This window comes from Polypterus senegalus, chromosome 3 (genome assembly GCF_016835505.1).
Source record: "Polypterus senegalus isolate Bchr_013 chromosome 3, ASM1683550v1, whole genome shotgun sequence".
NCBI classification, from domain to species: Eukaryota; Metazoa; Chordata; class Cladistia; order Polypteriformes; family Polypteridae; genus Polypterus; species Polypterus senegalus.
Window position 1 is genome coordinate 264500348 of NC_053156.1, and position 13289 is coordinate 264513636.

At 38.5% G+C, this 13289-nt stretch overlaps 1 protein-coding gene across 1 annotated transcript in view; it reads right to left on the reverse strand.

Annotated features, from left to right (window-relative positions):
- The window catches only part of LOC120526665 (dynein heavy chain 6, axonemal-like), a 234043-nt gene that overhangs the window by 48962 nt on the left and 171792 nt on the right, over nucleotides 1-13289 (reverse strand). The window contains exons 62-65 of the mRNA XM_039749820.1: nucleotides 10506-10736; nucleotides 5782-5903; nucleotides 3573-3817; nucleotides 1110-1549 (exon numbers count right to left, since the gene is read on the reverse strand). Coding sequence (XP_039605754.1) covers nucleotides 1110-1549; nucleotides 3573-3817; nucleotides 5782-5903; nucleotides 10506-10736 — 1038 coding nt within the window. The remainder of the gene's footprint in view (nucleotides 1-1109; nucleotides 1550-3572; nucleotides 3818-5781; nucleotides 5904-10505; nucleotides 10737-13289) is intronic.

A 13289-nucleotide genomic window follows, 5' to 3' on the forward strand; every position in this document is an offset into this window, starting at 1 on the left:
CAAGGAATTGTCTTGACCTGTGAAGCAGCAGTACTGTCCATTTAGCCTCTGAGCTGCACAACAGCAAGAATACAAGAAGAAAACCCAAGTAAGCAGGATCATAACATGCAAACTCCAAAGTGACCAGACTGAGATTTGAACAGGTAGTACGTGTTCAGTCAGCATTTTAACATTTAATCTAACCTAACATTCTCAGACCCACTTCATCCAACTCACAGTTGGTTATATTGGCAGCATTTTGTTTAAGGTTGAAACCAAGCCTGGATGGAGTGCTGGTACATTGAGGACTTAGTGATGCACAGGACCCCATGGGGCCAGTTTAGAGTTACTGGTTAACATGATATGCGTGACACTGGGATGTTGATGGAAGCGGGTAATATCAGAAGAAAAGCTTTGCATGGATGTGGGGAATGTCCCCACACAGCAGTCGGGCACTGGATTTATAAGGTAGCAGCACCAGCTACTGCACTCTCACAGGCTTCCATAATGCAAACCTCAATCTGTTATTAAAATAAGCTCTGATGCTAGGGCTTTGCACTGAGAATTGGAAGGTTGCTGATTCGAATCCCGTAAATGCCAAAAGTGACTCTGCTTCGTTTTGCCCTTGAGCAAGGCCCTTAACCTGCAATTGCTCCGGTCTGGGTATGACGTTAATCTGCATCCAGCCCTGCATGTAGGCCCTCCAACCTGCAGGGAAAAACCTGGGGGTACAGTGGCACTCCAGCCACTATAAAAAACCTCACACTGTTCCCACTCCATCTGAACTAGTGTGGTGCTGAGGTGTCACCCGCCACATGGCTGCACTCGGGTCCTAATCTAGGATCCTGAGTTGGTTTGTGATGTGGTGGGTGCAGCAATACACTATATCAGTGTGTGCTCCTAAACTCTTTCTCTCTCTCATAGCTATTGAATAATGACTGACATTGCATGTTTCTTGTATTCTGTTTCCTGGAATCTCTGTTAAGCTTTTAAGGTAAGTTGTGTATTTTTAAGCAATTAATATACAATAACCTGTGTGTTTTTCCATTCCTTTATCCTCAAACCTATCTAATCCAGTGCAGAGTCAAAGGTCAATGTCATGTCATGTCATGCATTTAATAATTTTTTACCTTGTATATGTTTTCAGTTAACGTATTTATTGTTTCTGTTATATGAGAGTTTAGATCCTTCATCACTTGTGCAGTCATTTTGTTGTCTACAGGTCTTCGCAGTTTCTGAGCACTTTGAGGACGCAAGGTGCCAGCGACTGGGCCCAGTGGATCAGCGTGAGGCATGTCCTTTTGTTTCATGTTTACCTGCTGAATTGCTTTAATGAACATTTTACTGAACCAGTCCAACGAAAATTGATACATGTAATTCAGCTCAACTAAATCTGCAACAACAAAGTAGAGTGTTGCTGCCCGGTTAGCAACAGGGAGGTACTTGATACGTGTCTCTTCAATCTTCTGTTCTGTATTTTCTGAAATCTGAACTCTGTTTATGATCTCCTTTGATGTGATCTTTAAATTCTGCAAAGTGTCGATTAAGTCTTGGTCATCAAGAATGTGTCCTGAAAATGTAAATACATAAAGCAAAGGCTTTAGAATTTGTGAGAAATGTATAAGTGATACAAAATGTAAAAATGGTTAGTTGCTCTGTAAATCATCACAGTAAACCTCCTTAAAATAACATTTCACTTTGTAAAGAACTACATATATCATAAAGATACAAATGATATTATAATTACAATAGCAAAGTCTTAGCTATGTTTATGCTGGAAGTGGCATGAAAAACCAACTCAAATGTATCATAGTTCTTTGCTTTTCATGCTTTACATGTATAGAAATGTTAATGGTATGATAAATAAGTTGAAATTCTTAATTCATAGAATTTTTTGTCAATTGAGCTACCTAGTTACTAAAACTGAAAAAAAGTTATCAGTCAAGCAAATGGATATTTTTTAGCTCAGATAGTTAGCAGACTGGCACAGGGCTTTTATATAATATGCCTGATATTAGAACACTAGATGAGAACAGGCCATTCAGCCCAACAAAGCTTGCCTGTCCTATCCACTTGTTTCTCCCAAAAAAACATCAAGTCGAGTTTTGAAAGTCCCTAACGTCTTACTGTCTACCACACTACTTGGTAGCTTATTCCAAGTGTCTATCGTTCTTTGTGTAAAGAAAAACTTCCTAATGTTTGTGCGAAATCTACCCTTAACAAGTTTCCAACTGTGTCCCCATGTTCTTGATGAACTCATTTTAAAATACAAGTCTCGATCCACTGTACTAATTTCCTTCATAATTTTAAACACTTCAATCAGGTCACCTCTTAATCTTCTTTTCCTTAAACTGTAAAGCTCTCAGCTCTTTTAATCTTTCCTCATAATTCAACCCCTGTAGACCTGGAATCAGCCTAGTCGCTCTTCTCTGGACCTTTTCTAGTGCTGCTATGTCCTTTTTGTAGCCTGGAGAAGACAACTGCACACAGTACTCAAGATGAGGCCTCACCAGTGCATTATAAAGCTTCAGTATAACCTCCTTGGACTTGTACTCCACAGATCGTGCTATACAACCTGACATTCTGTTAGCCTTCTTAATGGCTTCTGAACACTGTCGGGAAGTCGATAGCCTAGAGTCTACTGTGACTCCTAAATCCTTCTCATAAGATGTACTCTCGATTTTCCGACCGCCCATTGTGTATTCAAACTTCACATTTTTACTTGCTATGTGTAATACATTTACTGACATTAAATTTCATCTACCACAAATCTATCCAAGCCTATGTGCTATCCAGGTCTTTCTGTAATGATATAATGGATTCCAGATTATCTGATAATCCACCTATCTTGGTATCATCTGCAAGCTTAACCAGCTTGTTACTTATATTCCTTTCTAAATTATTTATATATATAAAAAATAGCAGCAGTCCTAGCACTGACCCCTGCTGGTCACCACTCTTAACATCGGCCAGTTCTGAAGCGGTTCCTCGCACCATCACCCTCTGCTTCCTGTGTCTGAGCCAATTCTGCACCCATCTAAAAACATCACCTTGAACTCCCACTTCTTTTAACTTGATGCCCAGCCTCTCATGTGGCACCTTATCAAATGCTTTCTGAAAGTCCAGATAAATAATATCATAAGCTCCACTTTGATTGTATCCTTTTGTTGCCACCTCATAGAATTCCTGCATGTTAGTAATATGTCCAGCATATTGCTCTGTGAATTTATTTGACTAAACCATGATAAGCTTCAGTGAATTTTTGAGGTGCTATACAGACTTTGCAAAAATTCACCCCTCACTGATAGTTACATTTACTATCTAATTGCAACATAAACAGGTGAAGCTCTATTCCTAGCTTATTATGCATTCACTTTCAATTAATTCACACAGCTATGAATTTTTTAATTATGTGTTTTTTCCGTGGGTCAAACTCTCTCTTTAAATATGAAACAAATTTTTTTTTCCATTAAAATAATTTCTAAATTTAATCTTCTATTTTACTGTGATGGACTGACACCCTGGCACACTTAGGCTAAATACTAGCAAACACTAAAATGGTGATGAAACACTGTGCTACTCTCCTTCCTCACCCTCTGTTTTCTGTAGCAGCATCAGGGATTTGTCTTCAAGCTCCTGAAGCAGCGAGAGATCCAAAGTGATGCTTTCCAACAGCTGACAATGCTGCTCTTCCAGTTGCGGATTTTCCAGTGAAATAACTTTGGAGAGGAATTGGTCCTGCAAGCCATCAAATGTCACAATGAAGTTTATCAACTTGACCATAATACAAACTGCAGGTAGGATGTGAGGGTTTGGTATATGAGTGGTCAGATATAACCTGAAACATAAAACCATAATAAATGTTACTCCTGCAGTAATGCACAGAGAAAACGCCTACAGGTTAGTAAAATACAATTAAATATGCTAACAATGCTCTATGTTTACATTTTTTTTGGTCTCATATATTTCTCTACTAATTTTTATGGAATGGATAGCAAGCCATATCAAATACACTCAAAAACATAAATGTTACTTGTGACTCTGAACACCATTTCTTCACAAACATAGACAGAGTGTGTACACCATTAGTAATATTATCTCCAATCTTAGCAATGAACCCATACGATTTGAGGCCATTCAACTGGGCTGCTCTCTAGATCTTCTGACGAAACTACACTGCTACTTTATAGCGTGTCACACACGGGCGCTTGGGAAACAGCTTGAAGGTTTGGGTGATGGTAATTCTCCACCGAGACAGGAGGTGGCACTGCACATGAATGACCTCCCTTCTTCCACTTTTGCAGAAAGGATGATTGACATCATTCCATTTGATATCACCTCCAGAGTTTATCCACCAGTTCCATCATACGCTTCCTAGCCACTCACTCCTACTGACCTCACATAGTGACTTACTGACCCTGATAGACCAGCCTCTTCCTTTCCTCCACCTATAAAAGTCAACCTCCTCACCTTACCAATCAGTCCGATCTTAGACTCCGACACAGAAACTACTTTGTTGTTAATTTTGACTTAGAAGTGCTTGTGTTAGAATATACGGGGTGGATCCCCAGATCGTTCCTTGTTTGTTTTCTTGTCTTACACCACTAAAGAAGAATCCTCAGTGCACCAGCACATCCATGAAGTGCACATGTAGCTCAGAGGGTACTGCGTATTTTTAAATAGTAACTTCTGTCTAGGTGCCCTCCATTGCTGACAAGCACTTCCTTGTGGCTTCCTTATGATGACAATAGACAGGTTTGTTCTTCACCTGTATACAGCTGTACAAATCTAAATATGAATCTAAAGATGCTCATACAACCATAATAAGCTCTTAATCATCTTTTCATTCATTCGTGTGATCATCTTTTAATCCCAATGCCTTTATGTGAAATGTTTTGAAATACAAAGTGAGGGTCAGTAGTGGCCTATGCGATAAATTAATAAACATTTATCATCATAGTGCTTTGTATTGGGCACCATGGCCTGAAAACATAACTACCTAAGGACTGTTTATTTACAACAGTGACTTATTTTAGACAATATTAACAGGATCAGGATATTAGGTGAGCTCATTGCTTTTTAGATGTTGTCATCCAACAGAACCATCCAAACACAATAAATGACTGCTGATCTAAATATCTTTTTAATTTGCATGGATAAAATGGATTCTAGGCGGCACGGTGGCGCAGTGGTAGTGCTGCTGCCTTGTAGTAATGAGACCTGGGCTCGCTTCCCGGGTCCTCCCTGCGCGGCGTTTGCATGTTCTCCCCATGTCTGCGTGGGTTTCCTCCCACAGTCCAAAGACATCCAGGTTAGGTGCATTGGCGATTCTAAATTGTCCTTTGTGTGTGTGTGTGTGTGCGTTCTGCGGTGGGCTGGCACCCTGCCCCTGGGTTTGTTCCTGCCCTGCGCCCTGTGTTGGCTGGGATTGGCTCCAGCAGACCCCCGTGACCCTGTAGTTAAGATATAGCGGGCTGGATAATGAATGGAAAATGGATTCACTCCACTAAAGAAAACTAGTAGTCTGTGTTACCTAAAGAGTCTTTTTCCCCCCAAGTCAAAACAGAAAAATAATTTCTTTCTTGGTCATAATCATTAAGCTTTCATATATTGATAGTTTTCACTTATTCACAAGTGGTAAATTGGCATCTTGTTGAAATAAAGTTCAGATACCTGCTTACAAATAGCATGATGGTGCCTTCTGATGATATGAAACTGAATGCATAATGTAAATAATTCATATTCCTCAAGCATAAAAATGAATCGCTTCCTGGTTGTGCATCATATAAAGAAAGATTTTACCTGAAATCTGGGTTGTATTCAATTTCAGCATCTCCAATCTTAATTAAACTTTGCCCATCTCGTGCCACAACATCCTTCATTAGTAAAGGTTTAAGGATTGGATCTATTTTTTCTTGCAAGTCCTAAAGAAGAAACAAGATACTATGATTACATGAAAGTAGGATTAATATGATGACTTTTCAAATTTGCTGAAAACTGCTTAAAATGCACTAAAGCTTTTAATGTCATCTTTTTAAGGAAATTTGGAATCTGCTTGCTATCCTGAAAATGAATACATGGCACTAATTATAGTAAATGTGTATACTCTAATGCCAGAACTATCAGAAAAAACTGACCTATTTTGGCTGATATCATGTGGAAATGTCTGATATGCAGGATTTCAGAATATTTAGCTATAAACAAAAGCTATTTATTCAAGTGCAGTATCTTTATTTTCAGATTCAAAGTACGGTACACTGCAGTACTGTATGTTAATCAGCAGTTTGTTTAAATGTAGCATTTAAAAATCTGTAATAAACTTAAAATAACAGCAAAGAATATTTACTCATTTTTCTAAAAGCAACTTTTTGCATTCATATTCAAATTAAATCACTTTAATGAAAAGAATATGCACAATCCATTTACTAAAGCTGCCTTCTTTATTACAGGATTGTGGTGAGCCAGTCAGTAACCATTATGTGAGGTGATGATAGCCCACCAAGAGCTCACTCGCTTTCACACCCACAATCACCCACATCAGGCCAGTTTAGAGCCACTCATTGACCCAACATACTCTGACACACTTGGAGCAAACTCACATGGATATGAAGAGGACCAGCAAACTCCACCACAGACAGTAAATGGGCTCAGAATCAACCCAGTGTTCCAGTTACTGTGATGTTACAATGTTATGCACTGTGCCATCTGAAAAGTCTATTGTATATTTACGGCATACTGAAAATTTGTCTACATAAATTTAGTATGATTAAGAAAATATTGTAATACATTTTAAATGTCAATCACCACCATGGCACTGGCTTTAAAACATACATTCCTATTAATCCAAATAAAGAAAAATGGGTGAAAACACTCTAAGAATGTAAAAAATAAATGAATAGATAAAATAACCTTAGCTAGCCCCTAGGTCAAGGTTTCAAAAGCTTCTCTGTCTGGTTCACCTACCTACCTCTCTCCATTTCTTCCACTTCTCTTTTGTCTTTACGTCACTCATGACCTCTTTACCTCTCCAACTTCTGACTCAATGAATCCTTGCCCTTGAAACCCCAACTGGCCTTACCATTCTGCTCCATTCTGGTATCAAGCCTGATTATATAAAAAAATCTTGGTTCGAGACGTGATCATCTCGGAGAGACAATTTGAAGTCCCGTGAGACAACCTGCACGTCACGCCCTACTTACAAACAATTTCTCAGAAAAACTTTAACGTCCCACGAAACAAGGACGTGAGACAAAAAGACAGCTTCTGTACAGGCTTTTAAATGATCGACACACAGCGCGACATGCAGAACACGCAGCTTGGTAGCAGCAGCTGATCCGTCCGCATCTCCTTAGCGTGCGTTCAGCCCATCCCTTCACAACGCGAGCAGCAGAGACATGAAGTGGCGAGTGTAAAGCGAACCCTTATATGGGAGGGGATACCTTTAACCTCAAGTGTATTGTTTTTATTGTGGGTTCCAATAACTCAGAGACAGATTGTTTGGAAAAGAGCAACTCTTTATTTGAACAGTCATGAACACAACAACTTCTGCAAAAAAACAACTCCCATTACCACTTCCTGTATGTAAATTAATTAAGACATTACTAGTAGCTCTCAAGTTCACAGATCAACATCAACTATCATTACACTAAGTATCCTCTTTCTTATCAGGATAAAGTCTATAAGGGTTATCTGGCTACTTGTAATGCAGAAAGGTTCCATGCTTCTCAGTTAGAGAGTTTCTGCACTGCCTCCTACTGGCCTGAAAGAGTAACTTCAGTGTCATGCCAAGCCTCAGGTTCTCTCTTTCTTTCTTTGTCCCCCACCAAGGGTCCCATAAGTATTACTTCCAGAACACCAAGACTATCTATGTTGTTGGACTTAAGTGCAGCATTTGACACCATTGACCATTCTATTTTACTGCACAGGCTAGAAAATGATGTTGGGCTTACAGGCCCTGTGCTCGCTTGGTTTAGTTCATATTTATCAGATTGATTCCAAAATGTACAGAAATGTGCTGACAGTACTCCATCATTATACACAGAAGTTCAATATGGCGTCCCGCAGGGCTCAGTACTGGGACCTTTACTGTTTTCACTTTACATGCTTCCACTGGGATCTCTCATTAGGAAACATAATGTTAATTTTCACTCATATGCAGATGACACCCAGTTATACCTTTCATTTAAATCAAATGAAGTTTCTTAGATGTTGTCTTTAATTAGTTGTGTTAGTGAATTAAAGGAATGGATGAATGAGAACTACTTGTCTTTAAATACAGATAAAACAGAGATGTTAATTGTTGGAGGGAATGACGCTGATCACAGCAATATTTTGTCATCATTTAACTCAGTTGGAATCCCAATTAATTTTACTGAATCAGCTTGCAATCTAGGAGTTCTCTTTGACTCTAGCATGTCATTTAAAGCGCATATTGCAAAGTTGTCCAAAACATGTTTCTTCCATCTTAAAAATGTTAGTAAATTAAGGCGCTTTCTAAATAAACAGGATTCTGAGAAATTAATTCATGCATTTATCTCTAGTAGGATTGACTACTGCAATGCGGTGTTCACTGGCTGTTCAAACTGTTCTTTATACAGCCTCCAGTTAATCCAAAATACTGCTGCAAGAATTATTACAAGAACAAGAAAATATGAACACATAGCTCCAGTTCTTAAATTCTTACATTGGCTCCTGGTTAAGTTTAGGGCAGATTTCAAAATCCTCCTGTTAACATATAAAGCATTAAATGGCCAAGGTCCGGCTTACTTGTCTGAACTTATCATGACTTACAAACCTGAGCGCACATTAAGATCTCAAGATGCTGGTCTGCTTATGATTCCAAGGATTAATAAAATAACAGTGGGAGGTCGAGCTTTTAGTTACAGATGACCCTTCGGTCTCAGCCTTTAAATCCCGGCTGAAGACTCACTACTTCAGTTTAGCATATCCTGACTAGAGCTGCTGATTAACTGTACAGACTGCATCTCTGTTGCTAGTCATTAGCACTAAAACATAAGTAACATGATAGTTATAATTGAATACTATCTCTCACCTATTCTGTTTCTCTTCTCGGTACTCAAATGTGGCACTCAAACAAATCCAAATCTTATTATTATATTATCATCTACTGTTAAATTCTGCTCCGTACTTCTAAAATTTTTATTTTTATGCTGTATTGAGGATTTGTTCTGTTCTGTGTATTGTATTGTATTGACCCCCTTCTTTTGACACCCACTGCATGCCCGACCTACCTGGGAAGGGGTCTCTTTTTCTGAACTGCCTTTCCCAAGGTTTCTTCCATTTTTCCCTACAAGGTTTTTTTGGGGTTTTTTCCTTGTCTTCTTAGAGAGTCAAAGCTGGGGGGCTGTCAAAAGGCAGGGCCTGTTAAAGCCCATTGCGGCACTTCCTGTGTGATTTTGGGCTATACAAAAATAAACTGTATTGTATTGTATTGTATTGAACTGCTCCCTAAATGTCACTGCATGTCTTCCATGGCATATAGTGACATACTTTACCAACCAAAGTAGTGTCTTCCCTCCCTGCATTGGCCTTGGCGGGGTTTTTTCTCATCCTGTTACAGCCTGGTGTCACCTTTGCCACCTTTGTCACCAGTTTAGCAGCTTGCTGACCATACACAAGGAACATTTAACCAGGAACATACAGTATTTATGTTATGGCAAATTGGGACAAATGGTGTTATGCTACAAAATATTTAACAAAATAAAAACTTAACAAAAAGTCAGTTAGCTTGAGGACCACAGACTGTATTTAACTGACTGACTGAGGACTACTGCATGTAATCAGCCTCATTTGAGCCTAGTTAAATGAGGTGCTTGCATTTTAAATCCAGGACTTTCCCTCCAGTTTCTCCTACTACATCCTGTACTGCCCTCCTTATGCACACCCATAAACCCACTTTGATTTAATGAAGCTACTTTTCCTATGAGTCATCCCCACTTCATGTGCCATGTATGGGATGTCACCTTTCACATCTAAGATGCACATGAAAGATTTAGAGTTGATGAGCTTTCTGATGACTACATGATTCCCTCATAAGACATCACATTTCTCTCTCTCTCTCTCTTTCTCCTGAGGGATTTTCTTTATGTGGAAGTCAATAAATCCTCTTTTCATTTTCAGGTGGTTATGGAGTCCTGAGTTCCACAGCTCTGATACTACATACAATACACTATTTAATAAGACCTTATCTAAACTACTTCAGGAAAAAGCAGGAATCCAAGGACAGACAAAGCTGTGAGCAGCTTTATTCAGAACAGACATCTATGCACCTTGCCATTATACATAGATTGTAAATATTTGTCCACACGTTTGTCCATAGGATAATTTGTACAATGGAAACAGTGCCAAGTGCTCCAAATACTTGAGTAGAATACATAATGCTAACTTTAAAGAGTAATGCTTGCAAATGCAGAATGGCCTCAGTATTGGAGTTTTAATACAATTAAACTCCCTATACAGTGTCTACATAAGCGTTTCTGTACAGACATATTGCATTAAAGAATTACCTGTATAAGAACTGGCTGCCCAAGTCGCACAGCAGTCTCAATGGTCTTCATATAGTTTGGGTCAGAGGCAGAGACTTTCTTAAGGTTGGCTCCTTCCATATGGCAGATCCATTCATACGCTTGGTCTTGTGGATCGATCAGCAGTGGCCACTGAGAGCTTTTCTTTATAAGAATGGCATTTTCAATGGAATTCTGATCTGGCGGTAATCCTTCACTTCGCCACTTCCGAAGCTGATAAATATATGAAGTGCTTTTAATTTAGACATGAAGAGTAAATTGTCCATGAAAAACAAACCATTCAGGTACAAGCAGAACCCCCAACTTGTTACAATAGGCAGCCAAGCGTCATCATTTGCATTTTCTATTTTTTTTATTCTCTTTGTGTTTTTAAATGATACTGTACAGTACATGTTTTGGGGAGTTTCATATACACAGAATCCATTTCTAACATTAGCTTATTGATTCAAATTTAATATTTTTTTAACATCATTTTGTTTTGCAGATGGGCATGTCATCTGTTTTCATGATAATAAATTACATAATGCATTCAAATTGTGTGGCAATGACTTTACCGGCATGTCGGAATGGGGGGCGCTTTCAACACATTAAAATAAAATTTTCCGACTTCTTATGTAATAGGGTTACACAGTGCTAGAGCATTTTTGGCGGCATTAGATGCAAAGTAAGATCAAGTTCTAGATAGAATATCAGGCAACCGCAGAGACCACGTATGGGGTGTACACACCAGTTTTCACTGCTTTTGTTACTTACTGTATGTTTACACCACTTTAGTGAAAAATGTGTCTGGGCCTTAAGAATGCACACAGTTTAATGACTCTCAGAAACTTCAACGCAAACACAGAACCAATATGGCTGCTTTAGCGCAGATATAACTGAGTGCTAACAGTCACAGACCTTGCTGAACTTGGTGTGAACCAAAACTTCTTGCCATAATTTTCTACAGTTACATTGTAAGAATATTAGTTTAATATTCTTTGGGACTCATTGCTATTATGTAAATCATAATCTGAAATGAAGTTTGTGGTTCTTTACAAATTTTTCCCAGCCATTTTGTTATACAGTAATAACTGACATTTTGAGGTACTTGAATATTTTGTGGTTAGCAACACATTCCTGATGCTGTCATGTGAGTGTTATGAATGCCACTAACAAACATGATGAAAGTGGTGTGAGGCTTCCTGAAAGCTCCACCAGCTGGCCTGGACCTTCAAAGATCTGCCCAGAAAAGACCTTACCACAGGCTGCCAGACCTCAACTACTAACAGCAGGCTTTGTTTTGTCCAGGGCCAAAATGGCAAGTTGGCTCTTTAAAAGTTCAAAAAGGTCTTTGAAAATCTAAAATGCCTTACAACAAAGAAGGTATATGCAAACCTCTTATTTGTCAAGAAAACATAAAAGAAAATATCTTTAGAAATTGAGAAGTTATTTACAAAAAGCAAAAAAAAAAAAAAAAACAAAACAAAATAATAAAAAAACAGGGAAAGAGGTTTGCTGAAAATGAAGCCCCAATATGAAACCCACAAGCAAAATCCAATAACAGAAGTGAAAACTACAGAGCCAGAAAATATCAAAAGAAATCAATACTCACAGAACTGTCATGATTAACTCACAAAGAACCATGGCTGGAGCCCTCTCTCTGACTTCAATATAAAATCACAGGGAGGACTCAGCGGCTGTGATTTCTTTTCTTGTAACTTTCTCTTTGACGTCTTGTAAAGCACTTTGAGCTACGTGCTATGTATGGAAAGGTGCTATAGAAATAAATATTACTATTGCTGTTGTTGTGATATAAAGGTGGCCCCAACTCCAAAGGTTTCTATCCATAAAATTAAAGGAATGGTGGAACATTTAAAGACAGGGTACCACTCCTGTCATTCAAGATTTTAAATTCCCTAAAAGATACTCCTGCAGTTGGTTTTCTTCATGAATTTCATGACTATAAACATTCAGTGTGTTCTGTTTTGACACTATGTATGGGTGACGTTTCTGGATTGTTGTTTTGGTTACTGGTTTGTCGATGGCAAGCATCCTTGATGCTTACATACAGAGTAGTCCGTGGGTTTAAATGGAGACACATGTGAGGTCCTTTGCTCCATCTTTACCACTCAGATCTGCTGATGAATGGGGTCTGGTGATGCTACCTTTATTGGGGTATCAAATCTCAGTCCAGACTCTTTTCCTGTGTACCTCCTGGCTGGTGGTCATTTCAAAACTCTGACTCCCTCAATGTGTTTAAGAAGCATTTGAAGACTCAAACTTCTGTCTAAGTCATCTTAGCTGTTGTTTGGTAAATCTGGCAGATGTAACTAGCTAGTATTTTGTTTTAAACTTTTCAGTCGTGGAAATCAATTTTGTACCCTTGTCCTTTAACACTTGTTTCCAAACAGTCCCTAGATTAAGGTTTACTCGATTATGTTGAGCTCTTTTATAAGTTACTTTAGATAAAAGCATCTACTAAGAAAATAAATATTAATGTAAATGTAATGGTTTGGTTCGACTCTTGGCTTCACGGACTTGTTCTGACCCTTAAATTTATTAGCCTTCACCATCTCCTGGTCAATTTCAAACCATTTCTGTCAGCCTTCTTTTATCAATGGCAGAACACTTCAGTAATGAACTAAGAGTCCCTTAGAGTAACTAGAGGAGCCTAAATATTACATTGCATCCTTATTTTTGCTTTTGATGATTCCCAGCAACTCATTCAAGGTAAAGTTCATTGATTTTTTTATAAACCAATTTCAATATTTGTCAACTGTCTCTTCA